The sequence below is a fragment of the Branchiostoma floridae genome, chromosome 2 (assembly GCF_000003815.2).
Source record: "Branchiostoma floridae strain S238N-H82 chromosome 2, Bfl_VNyyK, whole genome shotgun sequence".
Classification (NCBI taxonomy): Eukaryota; Metazoa; Chordata; class Leptocardii; order Amphioxiformes; family Branchiostomatidae; genus Branchiostoma; species Branchiostoma floridae.
In genome coordinates this window covers 18133265-18160212 of record NC_049980.1, presented here as the reverse complement: position 1 = coordinate 18160212, position 26948 = coordinate 18133265, and the positions used below count along the sequence as shown (strand labels likewise).

Here is a 26948-nt window from a genome sequence, read left to right as displayed (position 1 = left end):
TACCTGCAAGAGGATCTGCTAAGTCTGGCCAGTCGCACACGCCCCAAACAGTCACCTGGAACAGTCCCTGTAGCCGCAGCATCAGGTGGGTGTAAAAGCCTGTAGCTGCAGACAGGTGCGTGCGGAAGGCACATTCCACAGAGCTGCCTTGTCGCACATGCTAAGGCAAACAACACAAGTACCATAAACATGTATGTTAGCCACTGCTCAATTAACTTACAATATAATCTGTGATTATTATAAATGGAAAATTGGAGGCTACTGGTAAGACAATGCTGAAGCTTTCTGTATCTGTATCTATATAGCCGGTATAACCGCCGTTCGGCGTAACACACCAGCTTTGCAGGCACGCGGCGCGGCAGCAGCTGGTTATACTACACCGAACGACTCGTTACCCCTAACTTTTGCACATCTATCTGCAAGCGTTCTTTAAAACTACCGAGAGAAGATGCCCCTTATAAGCATTATGATGCTTTACAAGCATTATAATTAGAATTCTTGCCTTCATTCAAGTTATCTTACAAAATACTACAAGAATTCAATATATTGTGTGACTGTCTGTACATGTGTATTACAGTAATTGTTGTACAGAAGTATTCTTTGAAACACTGCATTGATATCATTTCAAGAATTCTAATTCTGGCATAACATCACATACCTCCCTTTCACAACAAAAGCTTGAAGATATGCCTTTTCTACTTTGCTCACCCTCTTATTTTGCTTCAGAACCTGGATGACATCATAGAAGACTTTCCTCCATAAAAGATCTTCTGCTTTTCTTCCATAGTCAGCTGGTTGCAGAAACATCAGCCGTTCACAAAGTTCCTTCAGCCTGTATCATGGGAGAGCAAAAATACTAGCTACATTGATTCAGAAGTAGCACACTCCTCCAACAACTTGGCCCTAAACTAGTCTCTTGGCCAAACTGGCCAATGATCCAGCTTCCAAACTGGATCATTGTGATATGCCTTTCTGTGAGTTCCTTACAAAATTCTTAAAAAGTCAAAGTTCTGTCAATGTTCCAGTGACTTTTAAGTGATTTTTAGATACTAACTTTTTGTACGCAAAAATCATACAAATTTGCAACATTTTAGTTTTACAATACATTAGTACATAGCAGGACTCAAGCCAGCGTCTGTCCCTCCGTCCTTTGACGGAATGTTTGCTGCTCAGGACAGACAATAATTTGGCTTATTCCATCCCTTTTGAAGGATAAAAATTGACAGAATGTGATTTTCTGCTCTAGAAAGCAACAATATGATACTTAATTCCATTGTCATCTTTTCTAATTCATGCGCAAGCTTCATGGGCCAATTCTTCATGCATATAAAACCCTGGGACCCCCCCCCCCCCTTTGCTGCTTTGTATGGTTTACATTATGGTTAGAAATGGATTAAAAAAAAGAATACACAGGCAAATGTCCTCCGTATAATCAAATCAACATGACCTTATGGCAGAAACTAATCATTTATGTATAACAGGTAAAGAAGTATATGTACCTGTTACGGAGAGCTACATTCTGCACCTGGAAGACTTCTTTGTATGCACGCTTGTCTCTCAGCCCATCATCCAACCTATGGATGGCATCAAGTATGGACCTGAAGGGAGATACAAACATGTATTTATGATATGTAAAAAAGGTAAAAGTTTCTATCATTTCATATCGTTTAAAATAATCATTATGATAATCATTTTCAGAATCCTCCCCAGAGGATGGAATAATGGAGGCCTTCCACTATACTCCTAGCCCAGCTCCACTATACTACTTTTGCAATTTAGTGTGTTTTTTTCAAAGTTTCTTGGTTAGTGTTGCTACAATTAATGAAAATGCACAGATTTTGTGCCAAGTTGCATCACTTTTCCAGTGGGCATTGTCTGCAAAAACTTCTGAATGGGTGATAATCAAAACAATAGTCATTTTGCCACATCACAACAAAGGAATCATTATAATATACAGTGGAATTAATTGTATCACCTATTTGTCCGGGCATTTTATCCAATTATCGTATTATACTTGTAGTATTTGCCACCCTCTGTCATTGAAAAACGAAGCAATTTTCATGAAAGCGCAGTGCCTTGGATCGGGTTATTTTTACCAGCCCTTCACTATACAATGTACCAGGTGGATTTGGGGGCCCAAAAAAATAAATATACTGTTATGTTCATTCGGAGATAAGACTAAGAGAAGTCCCATTCTAAGGCCGAAGGTGTAGTGGGCTATGATGATTGTCTTACATATGGTAATGGAAGGCGGAGATCATCCCTTTCCTCCCAATGTCTTTACTACATTTGTAGTACCTCCCCAACCGAAGTCATTTTTACAAGTGGAGTGAGGAAGTCCCTTTCCCAAGGACACAATGTCTAGCCAGAAACACTATCAATCAAACCTGTGTCCGCTAACCTAGCCACTTAGGCCCTGTTCATGATGCAAAAAATGAAACGGTTCTATCAGTTAGGCCTGGAAATCCGACAGCAAACGACAGGAAACGGTTTGCATTTTGCGTTCACGATGCAAACTTGCAAACCGTTTCAGTTCCTTGAAAAGGCAAGGTAATACGACCTCTGACCCCTGAGGTTGTTGTGATCTTGCCCAAACTTGTAGTAAGTTGTACTTCTGTGTCAGATTATTGGTCTTTGATCGAAATTGAACCAATGTCTTACTGAATTCGAAGCTGGGTTCTGTCATGACCTTGGAAATGCCTCTGAAAACATTGTGGTCCCGATATATGCCATGCTATGACATTTCCACTGGATCTCCTGACACATTCCCCTTACGATATCAGGAATGCTAGCTCCTCAGTCGACCAAGAGGCGGCCCGATTATAGAAACGAATCGTACGATTGAAAACGCGGCCCAAACACCCGAATGAAAGGTTAAAAATTGTACTTTTGCCCCGTGGCGCCACCAAATATGAACGCACATGCCCGGATGTAAAACGGATCGCGCCGCTTTTGCATTCATGATGCAAATTCACAATTCCGGATAAGGAAGAAACCGTTTCAATACTACCTCGCGAGGAGGTTCCGAACAAACCGTTTCCTATCGCTTCAGATCCGTTTCGGACCGTCCATGATGACAAAACTTATCCATTTCAGCTGGCCTAACCGATAGTAACCGATAGAACCATTTCATTTTTTGAATCATGAACGGGGCCTTAGTCACTTGGTGCCACTTTTACATGTACATACATGTAAAGCAATCGCTATGATGCACACTGATGTATAATTTGATTGAGCGTATTTTCTTTAAAAAATGCAACATAATAACATGTCATTTTACAAAGTACATGTACATCATGAATTATCAATCATGATTACATCATTACGAGCTATACATGCTTTTCATTGACATCGTACTAATTATAATTTGAATCCTCTGACGACCATGTTGGTGGGTTATTGAATTAACAGTGACATTTACGTGTGTATCCAACATGGCGCAGATGACGTCAAATGAAAAGTTTCAAACACAAATTCTTCATCTACATCATCACCAGCTTTTGTGTTTTCTTCTGCATCATAAATATGTCGATATTGAAAGCAGCTTGTCTGAGGTAGCCTAGGTACCAGACCCCAGCCCGATCTCAAAAATATCTATTGTATGATAGGTATCCAGACTAGTTTGAGGGCTCCTAGTCCTAGCTCCTATAAATTAGTATAATTTGGCTGTACCCTAGGTATGCACAGTTCAGATAAGTAGGGTATACATTGTGCATTGTGTATACTAGGGGCGTTACTTTGAAAATCGCTTTAGACGCATTTTCCAAGTCCATCCATGACGGATATATGTGACCTGGTGGAATTATGTATATCAATGTTACCTGTAGATTCTTTTCGTTTCTGCCAGAACGGAGCTGATACCTGCAGACATAGATACGGCCGCTTTCGACGGCCCGCTCGAGCCTTTCTTCATCCTTCTCTGTTTCTCTTCTGCAGCTTCGCCATCGCTGTCAACGACGAGATGGCTATACCTCCAAAGAGGTAAATAGAGGAGAAAACCCCATATTTGGGCTAAAAGTTTTAGTTTTCTACCACACCGACCGCCATTTTGTTTCGACTTTATTTGGGACAGCTTAACTTTTACAAAAGAAGGGAGGGCTGTTGACTGTGCTATAAATAATGACTTTCATCGACCTTATAGGATACGTTAGAATATATTTGGGGTAAAATTAGATGTGTTTTATTTACATCTATTTAAAATGATTGCAACTTTATAAAGGTTTTGCAGCATTCCATATTTTGCCTGAATGTACCCCCTTATCACATATGGTATGGGCTGGTATGGACGATGCATAATATCGTTTTAGCTCGCGAGATCTTGCGAGATGTTGAGAAGATAGCTAATACCGCTACATTAACTGCTAGTACCTTATTTATATTTACCGTGTGTAATTATTGTTTATTTACAGTGTATACATATAACCATTACTTCGCTCCATACATTCCAGAAATTGTTTTTTTTAAATTAACGCAGACGTTGTCTGTGTAACTAGGATGCCACACGGGAATCCACCATTACGTGACCCGAGCCGAGGGCGGCGTTCTGCCAGTATCAGGTTTAATTTTTACCCCGTCTCTGGATATGCCATTGGCACAGAAAGTCGTCACGTGTGCTTCCTCACCTTTGAGCGGGAGGAAACACCGTTTGGTTGTCTAGAGTTTCTGATTTGTTGATTTGTCATAGTCGCCGCTACTGACGACAGCAGAGCTCAGTCCATTGAGCCGTGCTAAATAGGTCGCTGCACCGTGAGACACAACACGTAGCAGGGGGCAGGAACAATGGCGGCTGAGGTTCTGAACCTGGAACGTCTAGTAGATTTTGTGACGCCGATCGCCGAATATGTAACACCAGAACAAAATGTTCTACAGCCAGTGTGGGATTTCGTCCGCCAGGGACCATGGGGAGAGGACGCGCTCCGTTCTCCGCTCTTCCCGGTGGTGATGTCCGTCGCCTTCTACTTCAGCTGTATCTTGCCCTTCATGATCATTGATTTGTGGGGCAAAGAATGGCACTGGACAAAGAAGTACAAGATCCAGCCCGACAAGGAGGTGACCTGGCCCATGGTGCGCAACACTATGGTCATCACCTTCTGGAATCACCTGCTGTACGTCATGCCGTCCGCTGTCGGCCAGTACATCTACACCCCGCCCACTCCGCTGCCACCTGTCTCTCCTGGGCTCTGGGAGTTCACCTGGCATATCGGTGCCAGTCTTATTATCTTCGACTTCCAGTACTTCGCCTGGCACTGGCTGCACCACAAGGTGCGCTTCCTGTACAAGCACTTCCACGCCCTCCACCACCAGTACCACTCTCCCTTCTCCTGGGTCACCCAGTACCTGCATCCATGGGAGCTCATCACTGTGGGCATCCTCACCACCATTAACCCCTGGCTGTTCAACAGCCACTGCTTCACCATCTGGGTCTACATGCTCATTAGCATCGCCGTATCAGTGGAGGCACACTGCGGCTTCGTCCTCCCCTGGTCCCCGATCCACTGGGTCCCGTTCGGCCTGTACGGCGGCGCCATCAAACACGACCTGCACCACCAGCGCCCCTACTCCAACTTCGAGCCATTCTTCTGCATCTGGGATCGGCTTGTCGGCACCGAGTTCACCCTGAAGGACCGCCAGCGCGCCATTGACCGCCGGGAGAAGATTGAGTACGACGGACACGACGGGCTGGTCGGGCGTGAGATGAAGAAGTTCAACTGAACATGGAGTCTACCGAAAAAGTTGGATGAGATTTTGCTAGGCTGCATGTAGTACGGTGAATTTTCATGAGTGGCCTGAAGTCCAACTGTGGTGTAACGCTACTCTCCAAGCAGAGTTTAGGCTCTGGCTGTTGTTTAACGTTTTTTAGCCGTATTTGTCGGGCTTTCTATTTTGTCATTTTTCAGGAAGTACGCCAGCCATTGTTAGGTTTACAATACAAAATAGAAAGGCCGATAAAAACGACTAAAAATAGCCGGCGCCTAACCTCTGCTTGGAGAGTAGTGTAACGCCAGTATCCAAATAAATCAAAACTATCATTCAGGTTACGTTTTTTTTTAAATGTTATGCATGTCACCCTGACACCGATGGACTTGAAGCCACTTTTGTGATCACCACGTTACCGGATCATAGCAAGGCATAGTTGATTGTTTACAATTGGTTTATTTTAACTTTACTACTTCCATTTATGTGGCAGTTTATGGAATGGAACTATGATAGAAAAGTAAATAAGGTATGGATAAATGATCGGCCTTGCCTTTCCATTCACGTGGATGCCCAACTATCAAAGGTTGTTGGGTACTAGTAGTTCTTGTGGATCGAATGTCAAGGTTATCAACACGCCCGGCCACACCCCTTATGCCAATTTACCCTGCCATTTGCTGTGTTATTTAAACCAGACGTCTAGCGATTTTTCTTGATGCAAATTTGACAGAAAATGCCAGTGTCTGTTGTGTCACTGTAGACGTGAGGTATTCATGTTTATCCACGAAATTTCTTACCTACAACTATTGTTAAACCCACTTCACGAAGCTTAGCCTGATTTGATTTCGACCGCGTTTATAGCACACTTTTATCCTTTACGCGTTAGTGATGATTCTTCACTCTGTTACCAACCATCTGTGTGCACAAAATCACAAGACTGGGAGCTATTTGCGTCACCTATAGGCCAATCATTAATGTGTGACCTTGTTGCGGTAGACCGTTGGAAACGTTCGTATGGACGCTGACCCCTTTCATTCGCCGGAGGCCTTTGGGAGATGCGTTTAAAGGTTTATGTGGAAACTGTAGACGACTTATTGTTTACAATCAAATACCAGAACTGACCTACAAAATACCTCACCATGAGTATAATGGAAACATATTTGCATAAAGTGGCAGGTATATGTATAACACAAATACATAATGTATTTCTGATCTGATTCATATAACTTTGCATCGATTGGTAAGTTATGATTTTGGATCAACGTGATGATTGATGTTTATCCATTTATGATTTGCACACATGCCATTCGATCCTACATAGTCCGTTTAAAACTATTCATGGCAATCTGAGAGGTTATTTGCCTCAATATGTGCAGTAAGCCAGATGTGACCTATCTTCTCATGCGTCACAATGACGGTATTTGCACGTTCTACAGATCGAACATGATTTTTTGCTCAGACTTTTCTAGCTGGGGGACGAACGATTCCCCATCGTAAGTCCGAGGTGAACAAAGAGCACTGGATGCTACCATTCACTGTATGACGACAATAGATAAAGCAATTACCTTAGAATTGCTGGAATCGCCCTTCACAGTTAAGTTGGAATTGTACTGTATTTAGAACAATTCTGCCAAGTAGAAAATATTTAGTGCAACTGGGAAAAGTATAGTTCGATGTGAATTGAATTCCTATAAGTGTATTTCATACTCATTATGACAACTTTACGGCTCCTTTGCATGTACAATGTGTTATTAAATCTGAATCATACAATTGGCTGGTGGCATTTATTCCTGCGTGTCTACAAGTTGGAAGTGTGTGTACCTCTTAAAACTTTCAGGACGTAAGCTGACAAGACTAAGAGATCATTCTTAGTTAATGAAGTATGGTCCGGAACTATATATATAGATTGCCGCAAGTTCTGTCTCTGTTTGTACGTTGTTGAATATGTATTGTAGAACCTACTCGTCTCCAATAGTTAGGCGAAAAGACTGAAATGACTCAGAACAGGTATATTGTAGTAGGTCACAACATATATCATATACTGTGTGGATTGCAAACTAGTTACCGAGCTATGTAGAACACATCGCGCATGTCTTGCTTGACTGTCTTTGTTTAATGCGCATTGCATACAGCATCTTTGACCAGCGCTCACGTGAGCACTTACGTCAGCCGGGATGGAATCAATACACTGTGTAAGCACTGTGTAGCTCAGGCTGGTACAATTTGTGAGCTGTGAACCTAGAGATAAGTAATGTCAACACAAGCTTAACTATGTACGTGATACTCGACATGTCACAACGCTAACGCCACAAAGTCCAATGGCTTTTCACACGCCACATGCATACACGCCGCCCTTTCCAGGGGTTTTGTAAGGCTGTTCTACCTTGTTGTCAAGCCCTACATTACCACATCTTCTTTTATAAATGCAACTTCTACCTTTACTTAGTAAGTTACCCTTACTCCAAATGTTGTTCTGGGATATCCCTTCGTGTCACAACTCCCCATTGTTTACATGTGGTATTATTTGCATACCTGTGATATCAAAGGTTATCATAAAGATCTGAGTTCAAACTGCGCTGATGCAATAACTAGTCACAGTTTCCATGCACAGGTCATGGACACTCAGGACATGTCACGTGGAAGGCCACGGTGTTAGCACGTTCACAATGAAAATGGAGGTTATGTTTTCAGAGTTCGTATGTTTGTGTGTGTGCGCGCGCGCGCGTTTGCCGGTGTGTGTCCATGTGCCAATATAGCACGATAACTCGAGAAGGCCTAGATGGATCGTCTTGATAGTTTGTACGTGGATAGTTCTTGATCATATCTTGAAATGATAAGATTTTGGGCTCTCTAGCGGTTTGTTATGGTGCTTCAGTCTTATTTCAGGTTTTGATTACTCTCCAAGCAGAGGTTCAGTCGCGTAGATATAGTAGTAGTCGGAAAAATTACGGCGCTCCTCTACTACTAGTATATCTACGTGACTTAACCTCTGCTTGGAGAGTATGTTTTGATATCTCGTGTTATGAACAAGAACAAGCTATGTTAATGACATTTGGGTGGTAGCTATTTCTTGTACTTGGGAAGAAGTGACCCGAGTGCCTTGCATCGAAATGTGTAACTGTAGGATAGTCTCCAAGCAGACCCTACGGTGCCATAAGATAGTATCAAAACTGGCCAAGGAGTATAGCCGGCCAAAGGGAGTCAAACGGGCACCGAAGTGCTGGCTATATTCTCCTTGGCCAGCTTTCAATAGCTCTAAGGCACCGTAGGGTCTGCTTGGAGACTACTGTGGGAGACCTTTTGACAAAATTTAAAGCTTTCTATTTTGTATTGTATCCTGTATTGTCAAAATCTAACTGCTGGCGTACTTCAAGAAAAATGACAAAATAGAAAGCCCAATAAAAACGACTAAAAAACGTTTAAAAAAACAGCCAGAGCCTAACCTCTGCTTGGAGAGTAACATACAGGGCTTTCTACCGTAATTATTAAGTTTTGAGTCCTTCGTTTCTGGATGGAATCGTAACCCATCGGGTGTCGGCCTACCTCCGAAATCGTAAAAGAAATTCCGGTCCGAGGAAAATACATGTGGATTATAAACTTACCAAACATTCAAATAAGGGGCTAACCAGCATAGCTTTATTTACAGTAATGCCAACGTCACACCCTAATCACCCAACTATCCACCTTATATTAATCAATAAGACGCAGACCTTGACTGATGCAAGGCGCGATTCATTTCCTGCATCAAAATGCAGGTTTAGTTTTAAGGTTCGTGTTTTGTGATAAATTGTGTGTTTTGGTGCGTTTCCGGCGATATGTCTCCAGTACGCAGCGTGCTATTGCGATGGTATTTGGTAGATTGTTTCAGTGTGGTGGCCAGACGGTCAGGTTTGATTTTGGGCCTAATTGACTTTGAACCTGGTACAGAATGTTGATTTTTGTGTTAATTGGGAGGTAACCCTACATCTGTTTGGTTTTAATTGTTAATTAAAAGAAGGCACTACAGAGGCGCATAGTAGCATAGAGATAATCTCCAGAGGAAGGTTTCTGTTGCCCTGGGCTACATAAGGGTCAGTTTACCTCTGAGTGGGCCATGCCATTTACCATGAGGGGTGTGTCTGTTTGTCAAATTTGCAGTCAAATTTGCATAATTACAGAGACAAGATAAAACAAGAAATTTACAAAATAAATATTTCATGCAGGTACGAAGTCTCCAAACTCTTGTTTCACTAGTTGAAGGTCTGTGCGTGACATCCTACCAGCTCAGCTTTGAACATGAACAATGCCCAAAATTCAAAGCACGTTACATTGTCAGTCATCGTTTGTGAGTGTGGACAAGTATCATCATTGACGTAAAGTGATGGGTGTTATTTTTGGCCTTGTCGGTTCTGTCCCGGTAGGGTATGTCCCGGACTGGTGCGATAGTAAATCACTATTGGTCTTTTCTGTGCCTTGAGTCATGTCCGGGACGTTTCGCGGTGTTACAGATTGCCTGCGGCTATCACTAAGGTCAAAGAAAGTCAGGCAGTGGTCAGTGCTGGGAGGTGAGCTCTTGTGCTGTCCTTGCTGTCCAACCGCGAGTTGGTACTTGTCCCTCGACTTGTCCATTGACGAGCCTGTTCCCATTGTACTTCAGGCTGACACCGCTAGAAGTCAACCATCTACAGGCAAGTTAATAAAAAAACAGTTATTGTACGGAGTTACACTGCTGCTTGTCTACGTACTAAACACTTGAGGGTAATACTTCATCTACCTACCACCATAAGTACCGATTCCTAGATACTTGTGACCGTTTCATGTATTGGAAAGTAACAGTAGGAAACGTCCTACCTGCGCAGGTCACGAAATAGAATTTACACACGCGAAAGGCCAAATTTCAATAAAGTACATTATATCAAATAGACATTTTACCCAATGGGAAGCATCTTCGTGACCGGCTACATGTATTTTTTTTTTTCAGGACAATGCCTCGATGTACGGAACGAATGGAATCGATATAATCTAATTGTGAAGCACGTTGTACTCACGCCCATGGCGTGCCTACTCTCATACGACCTTGCAATGTGACCTCGCCAATTACTTTAAAAGCAATTATCCAACATAAGGTGAGCTCGAGCTCAAAATACGTGATTCACGAGGCATTACACGTTCACTCCTCGTACAAATGTAACCTAGTTGCCATGACAATATAGCCGAAGTGTTCAACGATGGATTTGTCGTCTAGAAACGAATCATACACATGCACTACTTTAGTAATTGTTGCCAAGGACTTGCATTTTTGTCCACTGATGCTTTGGAAATCTATTTGCTTACAAAGAGGGGTGTTATTGATGTGAGACCCACATTCACAGGTCGTAAATCTGGGATCGTCCGAAGCTAAATGTTCTTACCTAAATAAAATGTAGTTGGGAAGGGTGCGTTACGAGTGGGGAAATCGGAACAATGTTGAAACAATGTTCTACGTGAATCTGATGATCTCAGTGTGACAATGAGTGTCCGTATACAGTAGAAGCCTACTAATTGCACAACTGATTAACGCACAGTACTGCACGGAATCCAAAAGTCCCAAATCAATGCGGTCCAGGTAGATAACTTCGCATACTTGCACCAGCCGAATAATTGCACGAAATTCACTGGCAAATAGGCCGTGCAATTAAGCGGCTTGTACTGTAAAGACAAAATTCTATTATGTGACCTTATGTGAACATCAATACAATCTTTCGTGGAACTGTATACCAAGTACCAATCTGTTAATGCTGTTGTTTAATCACATACATTGGAACAATTAGCTTGCAACTGAGTTCCTGCAGTGAAGGGCTTCACGTTACATTTGAAAATTACCTACAAAATCCCACAAAACAAGCATATTTGTTCTCCTGCCGGCTTAGCACAAATAGTCCCTGCTATTGTCCAGTAAACACAAATCAAGTGTCCAAAGTCCTTACCAACATGGTGCTATTAGTAGAATCACCGTCAGTTCCAGTCTTAGCGATGGTGACAGCCGGACGGTCCACTACAAGCAAGTCCGATTTTTAATCTCACAATCGCGAGGTTATAGACAGTCTTCAGACAAGGGCTTCTGTATCAGGTCGATCCAATATGGTTTATAGGGCGACATGGTGGCTGTGATGTTGCTTGTTGACCTCACGTGACCGTCTGAACTGATCTGTAGCAGCTACCTCATGCCACCCAGACAAGTGCACAGCTGCAAGTGGCACAGCAGTAGCAGGGAGTATTCATTTCTTGTCGAATAATCGCACAAACGCCCCCGACCTCTCGATGCTCCGAGGCTCTTCGACTCTCTCTCATGGATGGCGTCCGCGGCCAGAGTGAAAGAAATGCAGTTTCAGTCAACTTCGCTAGTACATGTACTAGTACCTTCGAATTCGTTAGAAGGCTCTATCCGCTGGTGCCGAGGTTGTCGGAAACAGGCCCTAAATCATAATTCACGAATCCAAGAAGTGCACTAATTGAATTCATTGATCCGATGCAAATAAACGCAACCAAATGCAAAACAAAGGCTCATAATGTCACATTTTCTGTTCCTGTGGACATATTACTAGTCCTCCCGGCCCTTCCTCTTCCTTTGATATCCTTCTGACCAGTGGAGGCAGAACTCGGCTTCCTCTTCGTTTTTCAGTTGATTCCTTGCAACTATCAGAGCACAATTTTTTGGTGTCGCCTTGCACGTCACGACTGCTCGCTGAAGACAAACCTAATCCCATGTCTAGAGAAAGTCGGACAACGTGTACACAACTTTGGCAATGCTCCTACCTGGAAAGGGGAAGAGGAAGATAATGACGTTTAGAATAAAGAACAATGTTTAGTCTTGCACATATTAAACGGCAGTACCACTGAATAGCTGTTCACAAAATAGGAACCTTGGGTTCTTTGTCCACATGTAATTAAATTACATACAGAGTAAGGGTAACCGACGCATTGCAGTTGGTGCCTGTGATCTCTTTTTCTTTCGACGTTGAACGTACGCCTGTAGAGTTCCAAGATCTCACATCATATAAGATGAATACTTCTCAATGAGTTTACTGTCTATTGAAGAATACTGTTGTTATTGATTAACCAAATTAGGTCGTCATTTGCATAATTTTATCTATCGACGTTCCTCTTTCTCAGTTATGGCGTATTTATGCGTATTAAATAAGATAAGTACAAAATCCTTTCAAAGTTAGGGCATCCCCGGCCCGTGATATGTTGTTACTGACAACAGTCAAGACGTTATTACTTACAGTTATACAAATCATTTAACGTAACCGTTTTTATCTAAATTTGGATGGTCAGAGTGACTTTTTTGGCGTGAGAGCCGACGACATGATGGGACTACGGTCTTGTTTCACATGATACATTTATCTATATAATATATCATACAACACATTCTATTTATTCTCCAAGCAGAGGTTGAGTTGCGGAGATATGGTAGTAGTCAGGATTTTTACCGGATCACGTAAGTCGGTAAAAATCCTGACTACTGCTATATCTCCGCGACTCAACGTCTGCTTGGAGAATACATTTTATTAGCAGAAAGTTTATTTGCAGGTTCCGAAGTTGCCCGAGGGCTAATTGTAAGTAACAAAAATGAGAGACAAGCAATAGTTAACAGTATGCAGTAGTAAGCGACTATTTCTAGTGATGAATTCAAATAAACAAAACAAAACATTTATTAGCATTTCCTGCCTATTAAAGATCATTAAAGGCTCTACCGTCTGCCAGAAACCTAGTCTCCGTAGAGCTGCTGTAAGTAGACTCAGTGTTACCGGTAGAAGACAGGGTAGGTTGAACCATCAAATCAAGGGGTCTATATTATATATGTTAGGAATAAACATACTATAACATACAAAATATACCAAGAATATTTTCAGTTTATTTAAAATATTCTACTATTTACTAAAAGATATAAAAATCATAAACAATAATTGTGTGTAATTGTATCATAATAGCGAATCGCTTGTAGACACCCCCCCACAAAAAATTGACTGTCCGCTTGACCTTTATTAAGTCGACATATGTTCTGTCCCGTCTCGCCGGGGATCGGGAATGCACGCGAGATACTTCTCGTAGTTTGGTCAGATTTGGGGCACATTTCTTATGGTTTTCCTGATTTTTCCATTCTTAGGGCTACAGTAGATCTTACAGGTAAGTCTGATAATGAATAAATGTCATAAGAGTTGGATTTTGCTGCAAGTATGACGTGACTATTTCGTGATGGGGGTGGGGGCGGCACATGCTCATGTATGACGGACCATGTATGACTGGACTGTGGCCAAAAAATGGCCAAACAAAACTGCGTATAAATTTCATGAGTGAAATTTGTGTATTAGATATAAGTAGGATCATAAGGAAGAAAAGTGGCAAATCGGAACTTCGAGTTTAAAACCAATTTGCCTCTTTTCTACATCAACGTTTGTTAACCTACAACTACATAATTTTTCACTCTGACATAATTTATGGATGGGTTTTCATATACCCCTTTCTTTTCTTTTCAGCAATGGTCATCTCTAAAGTTCCAACAACACTCGCTGTTGTGTGCATTCTCCTACATCTCCTACTGTCCCAAATACGGTGCCTTGCTTCAGCACATGATGTTGTTGGATGTGGTGGCTTTGTGAAATCAGATGTGGAAATCAATTATTCATTGATTGAGGTATGTATTGGTTTGGTTTGGTTTGCCCAAGGAGGTTATATTCCTCCTTGGTTTGCCTGTTCAGGATGCACAGCCAAGGCTGTCTAATTCAATATTAGTAACCTGTGGTTATTACAAAGGGCTAAGATGATACAGATGGAGCTTGACGTTGACAGAATAACAATAAGTAAGTAAGTATATTTGTATGTAAGACTAGCGTTACATGTATTACAAATATTCATTTATTATTGCATATTGAGCTATAGTTGTATATATGTATGTATGTATGTATGAGCTATTCAGAGTATTTTTCCAATGGTTTCATTAGTCTGGGCAATAGCAGCCTTTATAGTGTAAAACTCTCCAGCCATAAATAGTGAAAGATTTCAAAAAGAAAAATAGCATATTTTGTGAAAATTGTACATTTCTGGGTTGTTCCTGTTCTCCCTTTTAAGGAAGGCATGAGTATTCTTAAACATATCACAATAGCACTTTATACTGTTTTTGACCGTCTGAACTTTTATACTACATTTTTTTGATTCCATAAAGATGTGCATTTGTAGTTTCTTAATTTGTTTCCTTTTCTTTTGGTTCTATAGATAAAGTTGTACACACCACAGGGCAGTCTGAAGTACCAGACAGACTGTGCCCCCAACAATGGCTACTTCATGATCCCCCTGTATGAACATGGAGACTTCTCCCTCCACATCGAGCCACCGGCAGGCTGGAACTTTGAACCCACGCAGGTCCAGCTGCACATTGACGGCAAGACAGATCAGTGTAGTATGGGCAAGGACATCAACTTCAAATTTGCTGGATTTTCTATCTTTGGCAAGGTATGTACAATCTATGCAATCTTTTAACCTTGATAATGTTATCCGCCATTATATTTGACTCAAGCCACACATAATGAATATTATACTTATAGGACCTTGATACAGTAGTATGACATAATTTGTCTTCTCTAACTTTCTCCAGGTGGTTAGTGCAGGTCGTAATGATGGGCCTGAAGGAGTCAGTGTTTACCTTCAGCTGGAGGACTCAGATGACCCTGCTGAGGTGCTACAGACAGCAGTCACCACCCAGGGGGGCAGGTAAGGCTGGGAGGGATAGAAAGACTTACAATGTAAGGAAACACATCTTAACTGTTTTGGTCATATAATGATACATCAGTATGACTAAAACTATTTAGTAACCCTTTATGATAATTCAGAAATAAATAATGTGCAGAAAGCGTATCTTTAGCACTACTAGTTTAATTTGCCAGACCAGTTTCTCAAGTTACTGATAAATATATGCAAGTACATGTATATTTTCCAGCTTACAACACCCTGAACTCCGGCATCATCATCATCATGCATGTTACATTTGTAGATAAGTGATGACAGGCTTGGTACCTTTGACCCTAAAGTGAATTGTGCTATACAGTAACAAGTTATGAATATCCTACAATTTTACTCACATTTTATACATGTGTTTTGTTGTATTTCAGATATAGCTTCTCGAGAATTCTGCCGGGGAAGTACGAGGTTTCTGGTGAACACCCTGACTGGACTCTGGAGAGGAAGTCTGTCCATGTGGCTGTGGAGAAGGACAACATGAATGTTGGAGAAGACTTGAGGATCATCGGGTATGATGTGAGGGGCCTGGTGCAGAGTGAAGGCCAGGGGATGGCAGGCATCACCCTCATACTCCACTCTGGCACTGCGGACACTAAGGTTAGAAACAGTAGGCCAATGGACAAAATTTGACCAGTAATGTATAACATTGTAAACTTTAGAGGTGATGAAAAAACTTAGGTGCATGCTGACCTGTATGTAGAAAGGTTAGAATAAACATGTTATAATGTTCTAGATTTATGGTTTTGTCCATATTGTCTGATCTGATTCCATGACATTAATTTAGATGTGTCTGATTTCTATTTAGCTCTACGGTATCTCAGTATGAGTTGACTTTCTGTCCATAGTATCCTCTGTAATTCTGCATGACTGTACATGTAAATTGTGCGTGCCTGAGATCTGTTATGTTATGCTGAAGGGCAGATATACTGGCTATACAAATATCACTGATCAGTGTTGTGTTCACTGAGCTTTAAAAAGATGTAACTATTGGTTGTGTTACAGTTGGTGAATGGCTGCAACAAGGGCAACCCCAAAGGCTACTCAGGTGAAACAGTTAGGTTACCTGTGCTGTGTTGGGTGGAGTCTGACCAGCAGGGAAAGTTTGTCTTCCCCACATTGCCATCTGGACAGTATAAACTAGTAAGTACAGCTTCAATATGGTTGCTCGTATGCATTCAAATTCTTGAACCTGTTTTAGCTGCTAGTTATTAACCGTGTTATATGTGCACATGTGGTACATTTTTGGGGGGGGAGGGGGGGGGGCAAAATCAACAAAAAATTATGTCTTTTTGGCCAGAGCCTGACAGTCCTGTTGTAGGATCTATTAGGCAGCTCAATTTGTAGTTCAAGGAGCTATTATAGATTGCAAAATGATGATAAAGAAAGTAGTTAAGACTGCATTTCACTTTGTAAAAGTGTGCAAGTCTTACGAGGGACCTAATATTGCAACAGTTGAAAAGCATGTACAGCTCAATTGGTGTCACCCCCTTAGATATTTGCCAAGTCTGCTTGTGTTCCAGTCTCTTGTGATACATGCTTCCTTCCCTGTCTTTTCACTAGGTGCCATTCTATGGCTCTTCCCAGTTTGACGTGAGTCCCTCCCAGCTAGATGTTACAGTTGACCACGGTAGCGTCCAACTGGGAGTGGCCTTCAACATCAATGGCTTCTCTGTGTGGGGCAGAGTTGTGCAGGAAGCGGAGGTACTGGATAGTATGGTAGTTTGATATACATGTAGTCAGACATTAGAATATGTTGACTAGTATTATAAGTGTAAAACTTTCTCTTTAGATACATACATTGACACTGATGTGCAAAGGAACCAACAAGGCTCTATTGGTATTACTTTGACTGATTCTTTTTTAGGGTGCTTTATATTTGTGACACATTCTCATTTACTCCTTAAGCATGATGATAGTCATGAGATATTTTCTCATTGGCCTATCTGTCAAAAATGTCAAGGTTCCTTTTTTTTAGGGCCAAAGCAATGTACTTGCAGTCATAAATGTTACATTAACGTTTGAATGTTTTTGCCCAACTAAACAAAAGATATGCGAAAAGGTGTGAAGTACTTCAAGCTTTTCATAATCATGACATATGATTATATGTTAATGAAGTAGGCTACTATAATTTCATTTCCATATGTTGTGTCTTGAGCATTTTATCACTTTTACCCAGGGAGCAGGTATCTATGATGTGACAATAGCAGTCAATGGCAAAGATGTCCTCAAAACAGACGGTGATGGCATCTACCAGCTGGAAAACATGAAAACAGGCGTCTACTCCCTCCTGGCAAAAAAGGAACATTACATTTTCTCACCTTTGGAAGTGAAAGTTACTCCACGTACCATAAGGGTGAGAGCACAATAAGTTTTAATTCCCGTTCTGTTTGCAATAGTGGCATTGTCACATTAAGTTAAAAAGAACTAATATGACAGCTAACATTTTCAGAAGCAGTAGAAGAAGGTTCCACAGTTTTATACATACATGTATTTCTAATTGATGTGGGCAATTTTTCGTTGCTTTCATTAAGTTATGTCTCCATATATGTAACAAAGCAAAGAAAAATCTACTGTACACTTTCCTCATTGGTTGCTGTAGTGTCAACTGTTTCTTACTAATCTTATTTACATTTGAATTTATCTACTCAGTTTCAGGACATTGTAGCATCCCAGTTTGCAGTTTGTGGTCGTGTGGACGTGGTTGCTTTGCCTGATGGCTTCAATCGTGACCGATCATGGGCACTGGAGCTGGAGAGCACCACAACTGGAAGTGTGAAAAAGGCTGCCACAAAGCAGGATGGCTCCTTCTGCTTCATGGCACCACCAGGTACTTCACTGGCTAATTTGCTGTAAAATGTTTCAAGTACATGTATTACATATGTTGTATTCCATATCGTTATAATGTTGTCTGACCCATGGCTTTAAACTGTTTATATGTCTTTCATATCCTAGGGTCCTATACTCTGACAGTGATGCTTTCTGCGGCTGATCAGAAAGCAGGTCTACAGCTGTCCCCACCCAGCCACTCTGTCACTGTAACCAGCCAGCCACAGATGGACATCCTCTTCACCCAGTTCCAGGCAGTTGTGTCGGGCAGTGTGCAGTGCATCGAGTCCTGCAGCTCTGTGACTTTATCCCTACAACGTGCTGACCAGGGAGGCAGCCTGGTTCACACACAACCTGAACCATCTGATGGAAAAACAGTCTCTTTTACATTCAAAAATGTCCTTCCTGGCAAATATTCTGGTTAGTGTCAATCTTGGCATTTCCTAGTTGTTTTGGATTGCTGAAGCACCCAACCTTTTTTGGTACTTGTACTTATAAAGATTCTAATGAGTGATAGTGGAGTGAATGAACTTCTACTTTTTGTTATTCATAAGATTTTTGGTTGCTAAAGTAATCTCTTAACCTTGCAGTCAGAATTACTGTGACTGTTTGTAGGTGCTTGTTTTATAAAAGTTTTGTTACTTTTCTGTCCCTTTCAGTAACTGTTCACCAGGAGCAGTGGTGCTGGAAGGAAGCAAGCCTGACAGTTGACATAGCAAACTCTGATATTCAAGGCCTGGTGTTTCTTCAAACAGGTAAAGACTGGCATCAATCCAGATTATCTTTCAGGGTCGTATCCCTTCTCCCCTTTAGTAGCAGGCAAGCTGTTGTTGTTTACTATACTCGTATGATAGATTTCTTCTGTGTTCTTTGATATTAACTCAGCCTTTTTGCATTGTAGGGTTCATGTTGAAGTGCTCCCTGTCACATGATATCAGCTTACACTTCAGCCAGGATGGCAATGGTCGCAATGTGGGATCTTTTGACCTGAAACGGGGCATAAACAAGTTCTGCTTGGCACAACCAGGTATTGGTCTTTTGTCTTTTTGAAATGTTTGCTTTAAATACTATGGAATTTTATATTACTTGACTTAAATCTTATTCGTAAGCAAATGAGAAGACAACATTCTGCTGCAGAACATCTTACCAAAAGCAGTGCTGTTGCTTGTGTCTTAGTACTTTGACAATGTGTAATCATGTCTTAGTTCTGTGCAAGTGTAGGTTCAGTCAACAATAAAGTTGCAAATCAATGCCAGGAAGTTGATGCCCTCACCTGTGTTTGCAGGGGTGTACCACCTGACACCAAAGTCCTGTCACCAGTTTGAGTCGGAGGTGTACACATACAACACCTCCAACCCTGTGGTCCTGACCCTGACCGCTGACCATCACCTGGTGACGGGGACCGTGGTGACACCGGACAAGTCAGGGGACCTGCTGGTCACCATCTCCACAGTTCCTGACGGGGGAAGTGTCCAGGTCACTCCAGAACAGATCCTTCCCCCACCTCCTGACAAGGACACGTAAGCATCATATATCACCTTACAGAGTTGATTAGTGGTCAAGAGTAACAAGTATAAATTCTGAAAGATATGAAGCTCACACTCATTGTGTCATTCTGCCACATTGAGAATACTCCATAATCAAAATGTTTTGTAACAACGTTAATAAGTGCAAAGGAAGTGTTGGGTATGATAACTGGATTTTCAAATCATTCTAAAACTATTTCATTCTAATCTACAGTTAATCCTATTGTCAGTAAAACTTCTTCATTGTTTCAGGGAGAGCTCAGAGAAGAGTTCTGAAGATAAGGATGGAAAATCTGAAGGCAAGAAAGGAAAAGACAAGAAAAAACCTAAGGAGATGCCAGACCCCCCTGCAGAGTACCAGGGCCCTTATACATATGAGTTCTCCTACTGGGCCACAAGTGGAGAGCAGGTTGGAACCTCTGATTGAAATATGAAAGCTGGAGCTTGTAGAAGAAGCTAAAGTTTGGAATAGATAGCTGCATTTCTAGGAGTGTTGTTGATTTTTACTTGTATATTTAAGACTACTAAAAAACAACGTTAACTGATTTAGAATTTTCCTGCTTGAATCATGTTGTATTATTCTACCCGTGGAAGTAGATATTTTCATACATACTGTACCTCGGAAATAGGAAAGAAGCCTGTAATTCTTTTAAAAAGGTAAATGGGCCAGAACCTGGTCTTTAAAGAATATACTAGAAGTCAATTAGAAGAATACACCTCAGTCTCAATGTTAATCCTCGTTACCATTTCTTAGATCATACTGAAACCAACAGCTGACCAGCTGCTGTTTACACCTGGGAGCACCAAACTGACTGTTACAGGAGACAGCTGTCCTGCTGGGTATGTGACTCAACTGTGATTTCTTTCCTTCATTGTATCATTTCTTTTAAACATGGGACTTCAAATATCCATTGTAGTCATTATTAATGTTAAACACCATTTCATGTAGTCAAAATTATCAACAAAGAATGAAACTCTAGAGTCATGACAAGAAAATATTTCATTTCTGCAACTGACTGATGTGACAGTTTTAAAGGCCATCACATCCAATTTCCCTCACACACAAAAAAAACTAGTGTGCACAAGCTTCTATAGATGGCTTATGGAACAGTTGCCTGATCACATTGAGATGGGTGTTCATATGTTATGTATTTTTGATTGCAGCAAAGTGTCATTTACTGGTGAGAGAGGAATGTTTGTGACAGGCAGCGTGCATCCTGCTCAGGCTGGTGTGCACATCACAGTGTCTCTCAAGTCTGGAAAGGGGTCCTCAAAAGATGTGACCACACAGACCAATGCAGCTGGAGAGTACAGGTTAGTCCTTGCCAACAGCTGTAGTTTCCTGCTACTTAAGGTAGCCTTTGTTTACTAATCTCTAACTTTTGAAGAAATCTGACATGCAGGCCCGAGAAAGAAAGTAATGACACTCTAGAAGTCTGTTATTGAAAAGACACTTCTAGATCTGCCCTTCTTACTTACTTGGATGGATTGTTTTTCAGAGTGGGCCCCTTCTGGAGTGGAACTGAGTATGAGGTACATGCACACCTGGATGGATACGTGCTGAAGGCACTACCAGACAATCCTCACTCTTTTGCTGCTTCCAAACTTGGCCAGATCAGTGTTCAGGTGAGGCAAAAAAACATCAGTCCTCGATATCATTACCCAGATGTATGCTGGAATGCATTACTGTTCTTTCAACCACCAAGAGTACGAATTTGTCATTGCTAGATAGATACAAATTTTGATCATAAACTGTATACTGCCTTTACTGCTTGCCCTTTTATAAACTGCAATAGCAGAGGGGTATAAAGTAAAAGACATGAAATGTTGAATAATTGCAACTCTAGATCTAATGACCTGTGACCGTTAATGGCTTCATAGTTTTAGTTTTTGTTTGACCAATCCCCCAGGTGCTGAATGAGGAAGGCAGTCCCCTGCCAGGTGTGCTGCTATCTCTGAGTGGAGGGGACTACAGGAACAACAATCTGACTAATCAGGATGGAGCTTTTGTCTTCTACAATTTGGTACATAGTTATGTCTGCTTATCTTTCTTTTACTCATTACTTTCTTTTGACCTGTAATTCCAAGCTCTCGGAAATAGAGATGATACATTGCAGTTACATTTAGCCATGTGCATATCAATAAGACTTTTTTTGGTCCTACACACATGTATTAATATTTCTGTGTTTTTCTAGGGCCCTAAAGAATACTTCTTCCGTGCAATGATGAAGGAATACAAGTTCAACCCTACATCACAGATGATTAAGTTGGAGGAAGGCAGTAGCATCAATGTTAAGGTGGTCGGCACTCGGGTGTCCTTCAGGTATGTATTACATGAATTATGTAGATGAAAAAACTTTATCTGTTATTGTAATTTCTTCCCTATCAACATGTAGAAAAGAATGTAACCTATTAATAATTACATGTGCCTGTAAAACTTTAATTATTCAGTTCCTGAAGATGTGTTATTTAGGTAATGAAATATTATGCTTGATAGACCATCCCTGGAACAAACCAAATTCTTCTGGAAAGTGTAGCACCTCTCATGTGTCTTTGCATTTGTTGAATTGCATGTGATTTGGTACAATCCTTTACAAGTACCCTTTGGGTACATGACTTAAGGTCCACTGTGTTACAGTTGTTATGGCCACCTGACCTCCCTGAATGGTGAGGCTGAGCCAGGGCTGACAGTGAGAGCTCAGGGAGTGGGCAACTGTTCTTCTGCTGTGGAGGAGACAACCACTGATTCAGAAGGTATGCATTAAGTGTAGCAAAGAGTTCAATTTAAATTGGGTCAGTAAGTTAGATGCTAAGCCAGGTTTTGTACAAAGTATTCAGGAAGACTAAGAATCAAAGGGTACTGTTTGCAGAATGCAGGAACATCTGTCATTGTTTTCTGTTGTCTGTTGAACACCAGGAAGTATTACTATTCACTGCTAGTAGACTCCCTGCATACTCCATACTTGATTAAATAACAAATGCTTTAGGAAGAAAATGTCAGTCAATGTGAGAAGATTAAGTCTCAAATAAATTTTCACATCCATCTTGCATCCTTCTACCCAAGGTGGTTTCCGGTTGCGTGGCCTTCAGCCATTTTGTGAGTACCATGTGGGTCTCCTCAGCTCTGCTGCTGGAGGGCAGACAGGAATCCCACCTTTCAAGGTTATCCAGGTATGCCCTTTTCAACTTCATTCCAAGTACCTTTAAGTTAACACTTCTGTGTTTTGATTTTACAGCTAGTCCAACCTTGAATTTTTGCAGCCAGAAAGGAAGTCTTCCAGTGATTCTTTGCCTTTGAATGAAGAGTGGTTCTTTGTCTTTACAGGTCACAGATGGGGATGCCCAGGGAGTGCAGATCATTGTCCTGCATAGTCTGAACCACTTTGACTTGAGCGGAAATGTTGTCACCGCTGAGAACTTCTTAAACACCTTGAAGGTTAGGGTCTTACTGTAAGAAGCCATTTACAAGGGCTAGTAATTTGGTGAGCATTTAATACATATATAGGGAAACATCCATTGGCTCAAAGAAAAATGGATCTTAAATGTTGTTTTCCTTATGTAGAGGACACATTCTAGCTTTGTTTCCAAACCTAAGTATAAAACATTGTCAAGTGTATATGGCAAGCTGTAGAAAGTATGTGTATAGCATTTTACAACCCTTCAACTGTGATAGTAGTGGTAAGAAAGGACTCATTCTAATATCTACATTGTATACAGAAACCTTTTGTTCTGTTACATATTGAAGGAAAGACTTTAGATGCAATTTTACCAGTAGTATTTTCTCCATGGCAGGTTGTTCTGTATCAGGAGGACAATATGGACCTTCCGGTTCACACTGTAACTTTAGGAACCTCTAGTTTCTTTGACTTCCCACCACTTGTCAGCAATGAACAACGCTATGTTTTGAGTCTGGAATCAACGTTATCAAGGTAAGGTTTCCTAACAAGAAAGAGCATGTCAATACACTACTAGTACTGTTACATACATGTATGTCAATTTTATAATCCCATTGCGATACAAAAAATTTTTGCCTTTGTAAACTAAATAAAGATTTTTAGTGTGTAACAAGTGTAAAAGATCCATGCTTATTAGGGTGTGAGGTTGTAACAGTCTTTATGTTGACAGGGGTGCTTATGACTACACCACACCAAGTGTTGCCTTCACTGCTAATGGGCCGTTCAAGCACATCACCCTGGAGTTCACCCCCATTCAGAAAGCCAACAACATTGATGTCACAGATGGTTCATACCTGTCTCTACCTGTAACACTGCTGCTTTTACTGGCTGGGTATCACTATGATAAGGTGAGCTCCTGGTGAAGAATAGATTATTCAACAAAAGGATTTTTGCCTTCTAGTTGGAAGATTGACATAGTTCTGAATTGTAGAATGAATAGAAAAGCTGTTGAGTCCTAACTGTTCTTCTGCATCAATTTTCAAAAGTAACTAAAAATGACCTACAACATACTCTACAATTATCTCCCACAGGTGTTACCATTTCTACAGCAGTTGTTTGAAAGGGGGCAGAGCTGGAGAGGCCTGACTACTGATAGTGACAACAGTGGAGAGGAGTCGTCACGACATAGGAAGAAACTTAAAGTACGAAAAACCAACTAGTTGATCATGGAAGGATAGTTGGGCAGAAGAGCTGAAAGACTGCAATAAAAGAATGTGGTATCAGCCATACATGCGTATAAACAAAATATTCCTTGGACAGAAGAGATTTTTATGTCATAGTTGTAATTGTAGGTTGTCTGTGGTACCTTTACAGACACTAGATGATGGCATACATAGAGTCAATTCCAAGTCACCGAGATGGTTTTGAAATAATATTTGTAATAAGTTTGAACTATTTTGAGTAAAAGAACATTTCAGTCACTAAAGTTCGAAATTGTTCAAACATTTCAAAATGAAACTTTAAACATGTTTGAACCTTTTTATATTTGTTGGAACATTTGGGAAAGTAATGATATAATTATCTCTTTATTTAGAACAATTTTCAAACATCTATGTGTTTTTGTTATTGTTCCAACATGTTCCAACATTTTGTGTCATTTTTTCCCTCCATAAAAACTTTTATTGCCCCCATAAACAAAGCTGCTAAGCTTGGTCCTTTGTTTGGCTCTTGTATTTTTAGATTTTCAGTGGTGAGTCTTTTGTGAGAAGGTGGCAGACAGACATAATTTCCTGCACTTGGCAGGGATGTGTGAATTGCCCTCTTCCCAGCCCAGTACTGACCCAGTTTCATCATATTGTTTCTATGTTCGAACATGTGATCACAAATGATGCATCTATGTTGGAACAGTTTAGAAACTAACGGAAATATTGTATTTGATGTTAGAATTCTTTCTAACATGTTTGAATACTATAGAAATATTTAGAATGTCACATAGATGTTATAAATACTTCTAAACAGTTACTTATCACAGTTAGATTGTTACAAAGATTTCCAAAATGTTAGAACAAAAGGCAAGAAACACCCTCTCGGTAATATGGAATTGACTCTACTTGTCATTTCTCATTTCACAATGTACATTGTTTGAGAAAATTTCAACTTTGGTTTCATCTGACGGGAATGGCAGCTTATGCAACATTGTGTTGTAAGACATATTTTTGTTGTTTTGTGAAAGTTGATATAAAATAGATGTTGGCTGTGGATATTGGAGGCTGCATCTACTAGTATTCCAACATATCAAAATTGTACTGGCTAGCTGTAAATGTCCAGTTGAGCACAAAGGTTGATACTGTCTCAAACATTTTGATGCTGCTCCAAACTAGTGACAGTAAGTTGTTGTTTTCACATCTTTGGGATGGAGCTGAAAGGTGTTTGGTTTATGCCCATTTGTAGTAGCAATTTTTTTTGTTTTGATTCAAATGGTCCAGGCTTTTATTCTGTCAGGGATGTTATTGCTCTTGACACGCATAATTTGAATCCCTCTTTAATAGATAAGATGACAAATACAGCATCATTTTTCTTCCTTTGAATCTTACCATCATACAGTTCTCTGTACTGTATTTCATCTGTGTATATGGCATAATTGCTTTTTCATTTGTATTGTGCTGTACATAATCATTTTTTAAAATCTCAGTTCTTATATTTATTACTTTATACAGTGAGCTTGATGAGATTTTCAAGTTATATTGTAACTAACACTGTCAAAGGCAGGCATGCTCTGTATGCTTCTGTGAATGTACTGTAATATGGCCACCTAACATCAGAAATGACTCACATCACAGATTCAATTGGCACAGAAAATATGGTGGCCTGTATTAAAGGCAATGTTACATGTGCATCTAGATAATCTGGTTTTACAAAATGAATGGATGGATGAATGCCAGGAATAGCAATGAATTGGACTGTAGCATAGAAGTAGTATCAACTGTATTTGTGCAAGCAAAATCATTTTAGTTCATTTAGTCTTGTAAGCAACTTTTAGTCTTGTAAGCAACTGTTTAAAAGTTGGAACAAATGTTTTGCAATAAAATGTTTGTCATTCTATATCTTTCAGAATGTGGTTGAATGTGGTCCTTCAGATAAGATCATCAATTTAAGTTAACCTGTGGGTTTGGACAAATTGAAATCAAGTAACCCTTTTGTGGACTTTTCCATCCTTAGAAGTGTGTTTGCTATTCCATTAAATCTTGTTGTTCAGCTTCACATTAAGAAGATGCTTGTTGTTTTCAACAGAAAAAAGGAAAATCTTTATCCTTAAAACTCAGGCTGCAGATGCCCATCATCTTGCATCTACAACTTCTGAAATTTGAATCTGTCACCAGTTCAATTGCGCAGGTAGTTCACAGAACAGACATCTGCGCCTTAATGAAATGTACATGTATTGACATCACACTTTTTTGAATGATCGTCTAGTAGTAAGTGTCTGTTAAGTAAATGATGTAATAATATGCTCTACTGCCTATATTGATAGTCACCCCACAAAAATGATTCTTTCTGGAACATTCGAGCTGATCTCGTTTTGCATAAAAGGCCCTTTCTTACGCAACCAGCTAAAGAATGTTTGCTTGTAAGGAACATTGATTTTTCAAGTTGATCGACCTACTGTCAAATTGTGCTGGTTCTTCTAAAAGCACTCTCGTTGTGAAAACACTTGATAGGCACTCAAGCGTCGGCTGATCAAACAATCAAAGAT

General features: G+C 40.6%; 3 protein-coding genes and 1 long non-coding RNA gene across 5 annotated transcripts in view; 2 read left to right on the top strand and 2 right to left on the bottom strand.

Moving 5' to 3' along the window:
* Positions 1-4088, bottom strand: part of LOC118404059 (protein SMG5-like) — a 51534-nt gene extending 47446 nt beyond the window's left edge. The window contains exons 1-4 of one of the 2 annotated variants that reach the window (XM_035803015.1): positions 3822-4088; positions 1500-1598; positions 709-832; positions 4-160 (exon numbers count right to left, since the gene is read on the bottom strand). In XM_035803015.1, the coding sequence (XP_035658908.1) occupies positions 4-160; positions 709-832; positions 1500-1598; positions 3822-3913 (472 nt within the window). In that variant the 5' untranslated portion in view covers positions 3914-4088. The remainder of the gene's footprint in view (positions 1-3; positions 161-708; positions 833-1499; positions 1599-3821) is intronic. The other variant, XM_035803023.1, reaches the window with a different exon arrangement.
* A 418-nt stretch (positions 4089-4506) lies between these two features.
* On the top strand, positions 4507-7464 carry LOC118404076 (cholesterol 25-hydroxylase-like protein 1, member 2). Its single transcript, XM_035803034.1, has one exon. It carries the CDS (start codon positions 4780-4782, stop codon positions 5710-5712), a length of 933 nt encoding a protein of 310 aa, XP_035658927.1. The 5' UTR covers positions 4507-4779; the 3' UTR covers positions 5713-7464.
* Positions 7465-9308: 1844 nt separating this feature from the next.
* Positions 9309-12047, bottom strand: LOC118403325. Its single transcript, XR_004829635.1, has 2 exons — positions 11640-12047; positions 9309-10355 (listed from the first exon to the last, which is right to left on the bottom strand). It is a non-coding gene; the product is annotated as an uncharacterized LOC118403325 (long non-coding RNA).
* A 1614-nt stretch (positions 12048-13661) lies between these two features.
* Positions 13662-24589, top strand: LOC118409357 (nodal modulator 1-like). The gene is made up of 25 exons (XM_035810324.1): positions 13662-13842; positions 14193-14350; positions 14929-15165; positions 15308-15423; positions 15822-16047; positions 16453-16590; positions 17011-17151; positions 17627-17800; positions 18097-18277; positions 18403-18696; positions 18936-19031; positions 19178-19303; positions 19562-19796; positions 20055-20211; positions 20557-20642; positions 20967-21116; positions 21302-21428; positions 21713-21826; positions 21998-22125; positions 22441-22556; positions 22867-22973; positions 23128-23238; positions 23595-23731; positions 23928-24105; positions 24289-24589. The coding sequence occupies exons 1-25, from the start codon at positions 13713-13715 to the stop codon at positions 24415-24417; spliced, it is 3792 nt and encodes a 1263-aa protein (XP_035666217.1). The 5' UTR covers positions 13662-13712; the 3' UTR covers positions 24418-24589.
* The last annotated feature ends 2359 nt before the right edge of the window (positions 24590-26948 follow it).